At 41.4% G+C, this 14,571-nt stretch overlaps 1 protein-coding gene across 4 annotated transcripts in view; it reads left to right on the forward strand.

Annotated features, from left to right (window-relative positions):
- The first annotated feature begins 6,826 nt into the window (after positions 1–6,826).
- The window catches only part of LOC109631992 (low-density lipoprotein receptor class A domain-containing protein 4), a 92,885-nt gene continuing 85,140 nt past the window's right edge, over positions 6,827–14,571 (forward strand). For 2 of the 4 annotated variants that reach the window (XM_069537473.1, XM_069537474.1), the window contains exon 1: positions 6,827–7,302. Coding sequence is in view for 3 of the 4 variants with exons in the window: in XM_069537474.1 (XP_069393575.1) it covers positions 7,249–7,302 (54 nt within the window). In the remaining variant the exon portion in view is untranslated. The remainder of the gene's footprint in view (positions 7,303–14,571) is intronic. The other 2 variants (XM_069537471.1, XM_069537472.1) reach the window with 2 other exon arrangements.

Below are 14,571 nucleotides of genomic sequence, written 5' to 3' on the forward strand. Positions count from 1 at the left end.
TGTCCATGCTTGTTGTGCTGCATTTGGGTTCAAAACCATATCCGTTACAGAAGATGAGTCGAAAAATGCTGGTAATTTCCTTGAGTTGTTTAAACTCATTTGCAAGCACAATCCAGACATACAAAAACGACTGGATGCCATTCCGAATAATGCAACAATGATCAGCCATGGCATTCAAAATGACTTGTTAAATGCTACATCTAGTCTGCTGTTAAGATGCATAAAAAAAGAACTGCGTGAAACCGAAGGAAATTTCTATGCAATATTAGCTGATGAATGTAAGGACATATCAAAAAAGGAGTTGGTGGCCGTCTGTTTGAGATATGTGTACATGGGATCTGTGAAGGAACAAGCTATTGGGCTTGTGGATACAGAGGAGATGACAGCTGAAACCATCGCCAAAAAAATAATGGAAGTTGTGGCACCTTTTGAGTTGGACCCAAACTTGTGTGTTGGATTCGGCTTTGACGGCACGTCTGTTATGGCTAGGCATAAAGGTGTTCAAGCCATCCTCAAGAGCACCTTTCAAAATGCAATCTACGTGCACTGTCACTCTCATAGACTGAATCTACTGCTAGCGGCTGTGGCACGGACATCAGCTGATGCATCAACTTTCTTCGATACTGTTAACTCTCTCTACACCTTTATGAGTGGCGGTCAAAGGCACGCGCATTTCCCTGACACACAAAAAGAGATGCACCCCGATCGGAGACCACTGGAATTAGAGCGAGGATGTAATACAAAGTGGAGCTCCAGATCAACAGCTGTGAGTAAAGTGTTCACTCTTTATGACGTTATCCTCGAAGTTTTGTCAGGATATGCAGAAGAAGGAGGGCAGAGTCAAATTGATGCACAGTCGTTATTGCAGCAGATGCGCACTAAGAAATTCATATTTCTCCTTGAGCTTTTTAAAGAACTCTTCAACATATCAGATTTTGCAACCAAAGGCCTACAGTCCATCAATGTGTCAGTGACAGACACAATGGACTTGATTGAAAATCTTAAGCAATCTCTAATGGCCATCCGCTCTAGTGACAGCTGTGAATTTTTGAAGATGCTTTCAATGATGAATAAGATTATGGGAGATAATAACATTGACAGTTGGGATATATCTTTGCCCTCTCGCTCACAAAAGCTCCCAAGTCGATTCCAAGAGAGTGTAGTTACTGTTTCACTCTGAAAATCTACAAGAGTAAGGAGTGACAATGACTTGCGAGCTATATTAAACCAAATACTAGACTGTCAGCTGAATAAACTCAGCGCCAGGTTCCATTGTGACTCGTACGGACTGATGAAATCAGCAGCCACCCTATTGGCTACTTCTTGTGACAGCAGCTTCACAGACATGGCAAAAAGTCTGAATGATGCAGGAAAGTGTTTCCATATCAGCGTGACAGAGTCAGAGCTTTCGGTGTTTCTCCAACATGTCGCTAGGAAGAGGGCAAGGGGAGAGACTTTTAAAACTCTTTTTGATGTGATGGACATATGCATATGTGAGGAAGTCTTCCCTCATGTTAATCGCTTCTTAAAAGCACTGATCACACTACCCATGACTTCATATACAGTTGAGCATGTGTTCTCCAGCGTTAAGAGAATAAAAACTGCCACTAGGAGTTCTATGCTCACCACACGCCTGAACTCTCTCTGTCTGTTAACGTTTGAAAAGGATCTTACTGTAAATCTGGACTATGATGAAATCATTGACATATTCAAAAGCAAACCCGACTACTTCTATAAGGAGTAACACAGACAGATGTGAGATTAGAAACACAGATGAGACTAGTTGACAACAGCAATAAGGATTTCTTTTTTTCTTTCATTTCTCGCAGCATTTTTTCTGTTTTTCTGTTCTGGAGTGTTATAATAACACTGTTATATTGTGCTATTGTGCTATTTGCATGATTTGTGGCTCATTTTTCGGTTAGTGAGGTGTGTGGTTCACCATTTGTTACCTTATACTACTGAGCCAGCCTACTGGTTTTCTTGTGTTTATGAGATATTTTATTAAGAATGCCAAACGTGAACGAAATGTGTCACTGTCAATTAGTTGAAAATAAATACGGCATCTGTAATTAAACGATTTGGCTTTTCATGCATTTTTATTCACGACCGGACCCTCGGGTCCATCAGACCAGTGAATAACTAACACACACACGCAAAAATAATCACTTTTTTTCTGTAAATTATGTGACTATCTCATTTATTCATTTCACTGAGATTTTAAGTGTTGTCAAAGTGCTGTCAAAGCTCTTCGCAACTGCTCGTATCTCAACATTAACGGTGTATGCTTTCAGGCACTACAGTACATAGACAATCAGGTTGGGCAGGAATAATTTTCAGCTCTATTACTGTTAGTATTAACTTCTGTAATTAAAGGCCCATCCAAAATTACGTTGGCCCACCCAGAATTGAAATCCTGGCGCCGCGCCTGCCACAGACTAGTTAGAGACCACTATGGATTTCGATTGCACTACTCTTTGAACAGCTGATTTGAACAGATAGTGTGGGCCAGAGTGTGCCACTATTATAAAATTAACATGACTTGATAAGGAGCAGTTTGTAGGTATTACTGGTCACAAAGGCAGCCTGCATGAATGTAAAATATAGATTAGGCAAACATGGTGTTTCGGTTATTTTTTGAACATTTATTTAAATAAAATACTTCAGATCTAAATTTGACAATGCATCTTTGTTCATATTTCACCTTAGATAAAAAAAAAATGCACATCATTCTCTTCCACACATCAAAACCAATCAGATAAACTCAAAAGTGCACTGTCATAAAATTGAAACACTATTTTAGCATAACTCATTAGATATATATATATATATATAAATATAATGATGATTGAACATCATCATTCAAATTATTCAACAAAACAATATGTAACAAAACAACAATATTTAGTTAACAATGAAAAAAATGCATTTACAACACATTAACAGTGATATATTCTGTCACTGTTATCTGTGATTGATTTGTGTTCAGCTGTTAATTATCGTTGTTGCTGAAGCACAGTGTTTTCCCACATCATTGAACGTGTCACAGGTGGGCACATGGCCGTTTGGACCAATGGTAGAGGAGGGATGGCATGGCTGGGTCCCCATTGGCCAGTTGTCAGCAGGTTGGGGCGTGAATGACAAATAGATTCTGCTAATTCACTTTGGCTAACTTGACAACAAACGCCACCGGAGGCTGTCAAGGCAAGCGCGGCCCGCGCAAGGACTCGACAATAAGGTGCGTTTGAGAAAAACGCGCAGGCCGCACTAACACTAGACTTTGATGTCGAGTAGGGGGCTACAAAATATCGTCCAGCGGGCCGCGAGTTTGAGACCCCTGATCTATGGTGTCAAATGTTGCACTAAGATCCAACAGTATAGAGACAAGTCCATCATCTGATGCCATGAAAAGGTCATTAGTGACTTTTAACAGTGCTGTTCTGTGCTGTGATGGATTCTAAATCCTGACTGAAAGTTTTCCAACAAACAGTTACTATCTAAGTAATCACACAGTTGGTTAGCAAACACTTTCTCTAGGACTTTGGAAATAAAGGGCAGGTTTGATATGGGTCTATAATGTGCTAAAACCTCGGGGTGGGCTTTTTATGCAGAGGTTTAATAACAGCTACCTTAAAAGCTTGTGGTACATAGCCAGTTAACAAAGAAATATTAATCTGATTTAATATGGAACTGTCAATTAGGGGGAAAACCTCTGTTAAAGTCTTGTTGGGACAAAGTCTAATTGACCAATAGTTGGTTTGGATGATGAAACGTAGGCAAAACGGCCGAAGATCCACGCATCCAAGACAGAGTCATGGAAAGAGAGGCGGGCTACATGCTAGGCTAAAGGCTAGAGCTACAAGACCACCGCTACCTAGCCTTCTGCTAGTCAACGTTCGCTCTCTCGAGAATAAGATGGATGAGCTGAGAACCAGGATAACATCTCAACGTGAGATCAGAGAGTGCTGTGCCCTAATTTTTACGGAAACCTGGACTACTGCAGGCCTGCCAGACCCGCCCATTCAACTACAGACCCACTCCATGCACCACGGAGACCGCACATCTGCTTCCGGTAAAAACAAAGGTGGCGGTGTGTGTGTTCACGTTAACGAGGTGGTTGAATAACACTGTTGTGCAGACATTGAAGTGCTGATGGTGAAGTGTAGACCCTTTTATCTACCAAGGGAGTTCAGTGCTGTGTTTATGCTGGCTGTTTACACCCCGCCGCGGGACTACAGCGCTAGGACTACTACACGACATCATCGGCAAACATGAGACCGCACACCCAGATGCCATGTTCAAAAAATATATCCAAATCAAAAACCCTGGATTAACAGTGAAGTACACTCCATGCTACATGCACGCTCTACTGCATTTGCCTCTGGTGACGCAGATGGATATAAAAAGGCTGGATATGACCTACGAAGATCCATCAGGGAAGCCAAGAGGCAGTACAGGCTAAAGCTGGAAGACTACTACAACACATCAGACTCCAGATGCATGTGGCAGGGCATCACCATCACCAATTTCCAGTAGAAGAACAGCAGGGTCACAGCCAACCACAACACATCACCAGATGAGCTGAACGAGTTCTATGCACGCTTCGACACCCTCAACACCAACCAACTCAGAGGGATTCTACCAGCAGAGGCAGCACAGAGCTCTTCACCCACTGTGACCATAACCGAGGTGAGCAAGGTCTTCAGGAGGACTATCCCCCGAAAGGCAGCCAGCCCTGACAACATCCCCGGCTGTGCCTTGAGTGCCTGCTCCACACAGCTAGGTCTTCACAGACCTCACCATATTTAACCTGAAAAACAATATAACATGCCTGAAGGACTATCGTCCAATTGCAATCACTTCAGTTGTAATGAAGTGTTTTGAGAGGATAGTCAAGTCACACATCCAAAAGTACATCCCAAACACAATAGACCCCCTTCAATTTGCATATCGTCAGAACCATTCAACTGATGATGCCATCAATGCAGCCATCCACACAGCCCTGTCACACCTGGAACACAGGGACACCTAGGGGTGGCTGTGGCTGAGGGGGTAGAGCGGTCTGAGGCGGAAGCTCGATCCCCAGTCTTCCCATCTGCATGCCAAAGTGTCCTTGGGCAAGATACTGAACCCCAAAACTGCCCAATAGAACATCAAAAAAGCCTTCAACACTCCACCCTTGTACTGACATCCTCCCTCTGCTGCCCGGTCCTGGACTTCCTCACAAACAGACCCCAGGCTGTTAGAGTCGGTACAAGAACATCCAGCACCAAGACAGTGAGCACAGGGACCCCCCAAGGCTTTGTACCACATGATGCACATCATCAGGGACCACACTCACCCACAACACAGACTATTCTACCACTACCACCCGGCAGACGCTACAGGAGTGTGAAAGCAAGGACTACTAGACTGACAAACAGTTTTTATCCCCAGGCCATCAGGCTTTTGAACCACAGACTATAACCACCATCTACCTCTATATTTGCAATTTTGCACAAGACATTGCACATTGCACATTATATCTCCTATTGCACATTGTTTGATTGCTGTCCTACTGCACATTGATCGGCCATTTGTTATTCTTTATTTTAATTATGTTTATTTTCATTCTACTTCTATATTTTGCATTGCATATGCTCTTTATATTTTATATTTCGTATTTTATATATATTTCTTTTTTATTTAGTAAGCATAGTTCTTTGGTCGGGTAGGTGCAAAATAAGAATTTCATTACCCAATAATAACCACTGTGTCTGTTATTGTGTATATGACAAATAAACATCTTGAATCTTGAAACTAATAAGGTCAGTTCAGGAAGATCAATAGAATAAAAATGGTTCAAATAAAAATGTGGTGCTACAGGTGGGTCTATGGTTTCAGGACAAGACAATGTATCTGTATATCTAGTTGCATTCAGAGACTCTCAGATTTGTACAGCCCCAGTTTATTTATACGTCCCACTAATGTGTGTGTGTGTGTGTGTGTGCACGTATGTGTGTGTGTGTGTGTGTGTGTGCGTGTTGAGTGTGAGGGTTGCACTGGTTGGGCAGGATGGGGTGCTCTTTGTGTGGAGGGAGTTGTCTATTATGGCACGTTACCTCAAGGGAAACCAATTCACAGAATTGTCAACATTGGCTGCAGCCCGACTCAAAGCGCTCTACCCACAACAGACTGATCACCGCCACCTCTTCCCCACTCTCCCCTGGCAGCACAATAGCAGCACAATAGCCAATTAATGCAATCTGCAGCTAATGCATGCAGGAGGCTTGATTAATATTAACTAGACACCAGACAGCACCGCACCAAGCATGAAACATGTTTGGCTTTTATTTGGCTGGTGATACCGGTACCCTCATATGGCTCTCTCTGAGGTTTCTTCTTTCTTCTTCTTTTTTAAGTAGTTTTTCCTTACTCTTGTTGAGGGTTAAGGGCAGAGGATGTCACACCTTGTTAAGGCCCTCCGAGACAAATTGTGATTTGTAAAATAGAAACAAATGTTTATGTGATCTGTTGACACAAAATAGCACCACAAGCCCAAGTGATAAAAGTCAAGGATTTCAAAATACTTTTTGTGTATACAGTGATGTTTCTTATTGTTAGCACTAAGTGTGGCTCAGCCAGATGATTTGTTGTTAAACTCGCCCTGACTCTGGTGTCCTTGTTAAGCCAGGCTTTCCTTGGTCTATACTTTCAGGGAGGTGTGTGAAGTATATGACGTTTCACTTTGTTTTTGACTAGTTGGGGTCAGAGTTGTGTTATTTCTGACTGTTATTGAAGGCAGCACCTCTCCGCCTCCACCTCCCAATCTGGTACTCCTCAGCAGCCCTCTGATTGGCCGCGGCAGCTGTCTGTCAGCTGCGCCTGGCTGTGCTTCAGCCCGTTGTGTGTGCTGTGGTGAACCAAGGACAGCTGCTCGCGGAGCGGAGGTAGGAAAAGTAGAATCAACACAATGCGTTAGATATCGGGCAATGGCTCGCCCCATACCAGTTGCCAATTATCTGGCTCCGCCGCTACCAGAGAAATATGGCGTGAGGAAAACCATGGCAACTAAATGCGAAACTATCGGGAGTTTCTCGTAGTGGCGGACTCTGCTGCCACTGCCTGGAAGTTTTTGTGTGTGAGTGTGTGGCTTTTTCCCCTGTCGAGGGGCCCCGACGGTGGCGGCGGCTATCTCCCCGGAGCGGTGTCCCTGACTGCTCAGCCCCATGCAAAACCTAACGGCCCCAGGCGGCCCCGGAAACTCCAATGTCACCTGCTCCTGCAACTGCACCGCTTCTCAGCCACAGGCAATGGAGATATGTGAGTAAAATTACTTGGATTTCTCCTGACCTTCAAAACCTTCTGAGAGACTGTGGTGTCTAATCCCTTATCTGTGCACTCCTCCAGTGTAGTAATAGAAGGACAGCAGATCAGACTTAGCATTCACACAAGATAGTGCATTAATTCTCTATCAGCCGTTTCCATTAGCGAGACAATTCTTTATAGTATTCCTGTGAATCATGTGTAAGGATTTCATGTTATGTCCACGCTGTCTCACAGAAACTTTATGGTGACCCTAGTCTACGTAATGCTGTTCTCCCTCTGTACTTTAAATTCTGCTGTGCCTCTAGCACATATCATTGTATAGCAGTTATATCGAATTTATGTTAAAGTGGAGCTGAAGTAGTCATTAACTCCATTTATATTGTATATATTTAATACTCCTTACATTTATAAGTATTTATTATTGCTTTACTGGTTTCTATTTTGATTACCCTTGCTGCCTGTTGCAAATTTTCCCACTGTGGGATTAATAAAGGATTGTCTTATTTTATCTTATCTTTATATTAAATGTGTTGAAATGTGTCATTCATATAGCAGTACCACTGTTCAGATTTATAGTCATAGCTTTTACAATGGATGACATGTATACAGGAGAGCCCCTCTACTGAAAATCTATTCCTTTATAACTCTTAAATTTGCTGCTTTGCTTTTTCTACATATTTTCTGCTATAGTATCTGCAGATTTAGTCCTACTAGGGCTGTGCACATGCTTTGAAGGATCACCACAGAGGGTTAAATAGTTTGCCTGTCAGCACAGACAGGAAACGCAGGAATGGTGTGTTACGTCTGTCTGTCTGTCTTGTGAGCAAACCAGAGAGAAACTATCATTATCAGCTCTGCTCCTAATGCTGCCGCCTGCTAGATCTACTGGAGACAGTCCCAGTTCATGGCTGAGGCAGACCTTTCAGAGAGAACAGGTAGACATTGTAAATGACCCATGCCAGACATACTGTACATGTGTGCATCCAATTTTGCTGATTTGCTGAGAGACCAATGAAGACAAAATAACTGGCACATAGTAGACATTCAGAACAACAAGCAGATTCCCAACCAGACAGCCAGAGAGAAGCAAAGACAGAGATATGAACAGTGGTGCAAGCCAGACAGATATGTTGACATGCAGACAATAATAATAATAATAATAATGATGGCTTGCATTTATATAGCGCCTTTCACAGGACCCAAGGATGCTTACAGTTACACTACAGACTTAAGTACAGAGTTACAATAAAGTGTAATTTCCATTGGGGCAGAGGCCATGCCTGGGCAATGTGAGGTTAATGCAGGATATTATATTTAGATTAGAAGTGTTTGTGCATGTGAATGTGTTTGTCTGGCAGATTTCAACCAGTTTTCAACCATTCGTTTTCTGTGGTGTCGTCGTATTGCTAGCCAGATGAAAACACGTAATCAGGCACGAACCAGTGCCATCCACCACCATCTGCCTTTCACACATTGTAGCAGGTGTTCTGCACAGACATGTTCACAACAGCAACAAATACTGGAGGAGCCGGCCGGAAGAGACAGGAAGTGACATTAACTTTGCTGTGTAGATCACATGATCATGTTTATAAAAAATAACAGCACCCCGACACCATTGTCAGCTTTTATCACTGCAAACTCTCATGACATCTTCGTCCGTGGCTTCTACGTGTGTCATTGCTTTTCACCGGTAGATATTTGTTTTATTTTTATTTTTTCATCTGTCGCATGTTAGAAGCATCATCGTGGCAAATCCAGCAGGGGATCCCTTGCATTGTTCACACATCCACTTCAGCTGGATTTCTACAGACTTTATACTAGGAGGCCAGTATTTAACTACTACTATATTTAACTGCAAAGAAAGTGCTATAAACATAGTATATACACACATCTGTGTTTAATACTTAGGCCTGGTATTTTTCTGGGGCGTTTCTTGCCTAAGTAGTTGGTGAACTCCCACCAACTGCAGAGACAAAAAAAACATGTTACAAATTCACAGACGGCCTGAAATAACTGTGCTCTACCTTTGGCCGTGTAGTTTGAAAAGAGCATTTGTATGTTGGCTGTGTTGTAATGTAAACTTGGCAGGACTGAATAACATAAGCTCATGCTTTGATGATTTATCTGGCTGCAAAACCACAGGAGTGGGAAGTCTCACAGGCATGTTTTGTCATTATTCAGACAAGAAGGGAAATTGAAAGGACCTACAAACATAGAGAGAACATGGTGCAAACAGTGTGTCATGGCCAGGAACCCAACCTTAGCTTACCTACTGGGATTCATATTTAGGAGGTGAATGGCAGAGATCTTTTATAAGCAATCCTCTTGACCAACACAATCAATGGAGGGAAAAAGAAAATGATTTTTTTGTGTGTAGCAAGCCCTGTTATTTTTTTATATTGGCTAATTATCCATGAGAAATAGTCCAGAATCCATTGCACCAGGTACAGAAAACTGTCAAATAGTAAAAACTCATTGGTTACCTGGTTGTACCTGTTTGATCTCCTGTCTTGACTTCAATCATAACTTTTGACCTTTTTTTTTTAAATTCAGTTAAGTTCTCAGATGGCTGTGTGTATTACAGTGCTTTGAAGAAAATCATGTTGGTATTTTTGATATTCTTAGACAAACTAAAGTACATTCTCAACAGAATTCACTTTCAAACTATGAAAAAAATTCAGCTCAAACTATGAAAAAACGTCTAAAATGTATAATGTGTCTCTCCTCAGAGAAAACACTACATCCTCTTAATCCTTTACATGCACACGCAGTAGAAATGCAGTACACATGGCTTTCCTCTTTGATCCATGTGCCAGAGACATCACTATGTCGTTCACAATGTATTGTTCTTCAAGGAAAAATGAGGTGCATCCCTGGGATGCATGGATAGTGAGTTTACTCTGTTCTTCTCAGATTTTAATATGTAAGGGACACAGGCCACATGCCTAGCAACATCACTGGCCAACACCTGTAGTTTGGCCTTTTTGATCTTTGGCCTTGGGTAAACCAGCTTGCCACACTCTGTCTAGCATCAAATTCTTCCAGACTTGGCCCCTCTACACTGATTCTTATCAGATCTTCCACTGTGTCTGAAAAAAGGGATGCTCTAGTGTCTGATTTGATCCTCTTCTATGCAGAGAATCCTCTTTCACAAACTGCAGCTGAGACATGGAGGATCAGCATAATGTGTACAAGGTAGTGCTGGGTGGTATGACCAAAAATTTATATCACAGTATTTTTCTAAATTATATCGGTTTCACTGTATTTTTTTTTTCAAGCACGACTGGGTGTTAACCTCATTTTCTAATAATTTAGAGACTAATTACTGCAGTAAATTGGCTTGGAATGACATATTTTACTGTCATGAGGAGTGAATACTGTAGAAAAACATTAATGTCCACACTAGTATTAATGAAGTGAAGGAATCAGAATGCATGACTTTTGCAGTCAAAATACAGAACCCTTTATTGTTTTGCAACTTGAAAAAACATGTTCTTCTTTATCCACTGAACATTCATTAAGGCAACATCCATAAATAATATTGAAACAAATAAATAGAAAAGGTGTGCAACTTGCATTAATATATTGCTTCAAGCCCAACCAGGTAGTATTCAAGTATTAAAAATATAAACAAGTTTAACTTGAAGACTTCTTAAACAACTAAACTTTCACTAAGGCAGCTTACATCCATATGGACTTTTCTTCAAGATGAGGTATACTCGTACACACATAAATAGTAAACTAAAAGGTGTAAAGGATGCAACAACTTGCATTAGTAACTATTGCTTAAGCCCAGGCACAGTACACAGTAAGTATCAAAAAAGTGCAACTTGGCTTGCAGGATTATCCTGTAGCATTGAAACAATATTCACACATTTCAACTTTATGAACAAGCTCCATAAATTTGGCATCTCAGCTATTACAAATTTTGAGCATGGAAAACCAGACGGTCCACAGCATCTGGTTTGAGTGCAGCTCTGTGGCACGTGACAATATTGCCACCAGTGCTGAACACTCTTTCAGATGGAGCACTTGTGGCAGGTATGCATAAATACTGTTGAGCTAGTTTTGCAACACAGGGGAAATTTGTCTGATGGCATCTCCACCACTCCAAAGGGTCTGCATCACTGTCAACCTCTGTAGTCTGCAAGTAGGCTCACAGCTCCATCTTGATGCTTTCCTCCTCTGAGAGTGTTTCTCCACTGCAGCCCATGCTGCTGGTGCTCTGCTTTTTGAAAAAGCTGGACAGGGTCTTTTTTCCTCAGGTGGAGCAACAGGCCCTGCTGCTGTTGCACCAGAAGGCCCTGCTGCTGCTGCTGCACCAGAAGGCCCTGAGAGAGGGTCTTGCTGTTGATCCTTTAGTGACTTAATTTGCTCCGGAAATGATGTGTTCCACCTTTTCTTTCTTCGTGTAGGTGGTTCTGAATCGTGGATCAAGGAAAGATGCGATATCGAGCAGGTCATCTGTGTCCGTATCTGAGTATTTCTCGTTCAAGTAGGCTAGAATCTTTCTCTTCACATCCTTGGTCAGTTTATTATTGTTGTCTTCCTCAGCAAGAATGCTGGTGTTGAACAAATGAAGTACCGGCTTGACGTAGGACACGCTGACAAACTGCTCTCCGGACAAGGCATCTGTGAAGTCCTGGAGTGGGCTCAACACCTGACAGAGGGAGAGAGAGATTTATTATTATTTATTTCCATAACAATGAAATTAAAGTACATCCATTGCAGATTAGAAAAGGAATAGAAAAAAAGTGAGCACATAATAAAAGAAAAAACATCCACACACCTTGTTGACAGCCATATCTTGCCAACTGATGACCAAGTGCCTTGATTTTCTGTCAGCTTTTAGAACCTAACTGATGGCTCTCTCCTGCTCAGGTACTCTTTGTATCATCATCTGATGTGATCCCCACCTGGTGGGCATCTCAGTTGTGAGCATGTGCTTTGGAAGACCCAGTTCATCCTGAGCCATGGCCATGTCCCTCCTTTTTTCCCAAGAGTATGAAAAGGCTGCCACAATTCTTTTGGAGATTCCAACTGTGCGTTGTATGTGGTCATTAATGTATAGCCCCAAAATACTCCCATAACCCCGACCCCCAACCACACACAAATTATTCCAATAAACCCACACATGGTAAGTTGAAGATAAATCTCATATCATGACAAGTCATATTAATATAATAACTAGTGCTTACCAATGGCTGGGTGAAGCATGTGACTGAAGCATTGGAGTGTTGTCCAGTTATTCAGCTCGACGGCCTTAATGATGTTGGCTCCACTGTCTGTTGTTATGGCCACAAGTCTCTGCTCAGAAAGTCCCCAGGAATCAAGTGCCTCTTGCAAGCCTGCTGCGAGTAACTCGCCGGTGTGGTCATCGGGTAAATAGCTTGTTTACAGACAATGACTATGCAACACCCAGTTGTCACCCCCCCCAAAAATAAACACAAATCTTTGCAGAAACAGCGTGAGGCAATTCTGCACAAAACAGTAGAAGTTATCAGCAGCAGCTGCAGGGGGCGCCAATTTGCCAATTTCCCACACACTGTGACATGATAGATAATAATAAAACGTTTTGCGGCGCAGATTTTTTCTTTTTTAAGTGCTCGTGCTGCCCCCCACGTGACATGAAAAAAAGCTGCCCCGGGCGGCTGCCCGGTTCGCCCGTGCCTAAAACCGCCACTGTTGGTACAAGTTGGGTATTGCTGTTTGGCTGAAGTATTTTCGACTTGGTAAAACATATCTGGGATCCAGTATTTTAATCATCTCTCTGAAGCCGTCTTTCTCAACAGTACTAAGCGGTACCATGTCTTTGGCTATGTGAATGGTGATGGTGTTTGTAATGTCATTCCACCGTTTGCTTTTCTTGTCGTAGGCAGTCCCCCTAGCAAACGTGTCTTTGAGAGACATCTGACTCGTCTTTTCTCCCGCAGTGCCAACTTTACCTGCAGATATGGAGGACGCAGATCGTAGTTTCATGCATTCTTGAATCTTGATATTCCAGGACATGCTTGTGGCTTAGGTGGTGAAGCAAATTACTTGTGTTGCCTCCTGCTGCTACAACTTTAGCCCGACAACATTTGCAGAATATTGATGTTTGATTGACGTCAGATTTTTTGGAAGTCGAAGAACTTCCAAACAACAGACACGGCTCCTCTTTTCGGTACAAGTTTTTCCGTTTCATTGTTTACTTGTTCTGAAACTTGGAAACTCGCTGGCCCCCCTCTCTGAAACTTCAGTTTCAGAATTTTCACCGTGTTTATCCATTTTGTTCACCGCTCAATGAGATCCGTACGCTCAACACAGACTGAGCTCTCGCAAGCTGCTTGTGTGGTGCAACTGCAAAACAGCCCCCTCTCAAACAATGTCCGGCGGCGCGATGTTCCGCCGCTCTGCGTTCCCAACGTTTTGTACGCTACACACTCACCGGTATTGGGGTATATGAAAAATTCATATCATAAAAAAAAATAACACCGGTATTCGGTATGAACCGGTATACCGCCCAGCGCTAGTACAAGGTGCAGGATGTTCTGGAAAAAAAATATATTCAAGTGATTTATTTAAGCACTGTGTGTTACACTGTAAAAAAAAAATCCTAAAAAAACAGTAATTTTCCGGCAGCTGGGGCGCCAAAAAAATACCGTGAAATAACAGAAAATGACTGTCTCATAAAAATACAGTTATTTTCCATAATTAAAATACAGTTTGAAGTTGTAATTTTAACAAGATTTTGCCTTATTTTCAGGTTGTTTTTAACATATAATTAGAAACATTTTCACATTTTAAAACAATTAAATTACCTAGAAAAATGGTAAATAAACGTTGTATTACGAATAATAATGCTTAAATTTACAGAAATGTGCTGTTATTAGTTGGTTTTAATGACATTATTTTATGGAAAGAGGTTGTATAATAATTTATATTTGATGTAATATAACAGTATATGACACACAAAATAATGTGATTTATCTTTCAAAACATATCAAAAAACTGTTGAAAAACTAGATATTTGGTTTACAATTGCAAGAATTTACTGTTAATTTTAGATAACATCAAATGTATATTTAATTATTTTACATTGTTTTTAAGGTTTAATTACAAAAATTTTACATTTTAAAACAATGAAATTACCCATGAAGATGGTAAGTTAACATTGTAATATGAATAATAATGCTTAAATTTACAGAAATGTGCTGTTATTAGTTGGTTTTAAGGGCATTATTTTATGTAAAAAAGTTGTATATTATTTTATATTAGATGTAA

This window comes from Paralichthys olivaceus, chromosome 13 (genome assembly GCF_024713975.1).
Source record: "Paralichthys olivaceus isolate ysfri-2021 chromosome 13, ASM2471397v2, whole genome shotgun sequence".
In the NCBI taxonomy this organism is placed as follows: Eukaryota; Metazoa; Chordata; class Actinopteri; order Pleuronectiformes; family Paralichthyidae; genus Paralichthys; species Paralichthys olivaceus.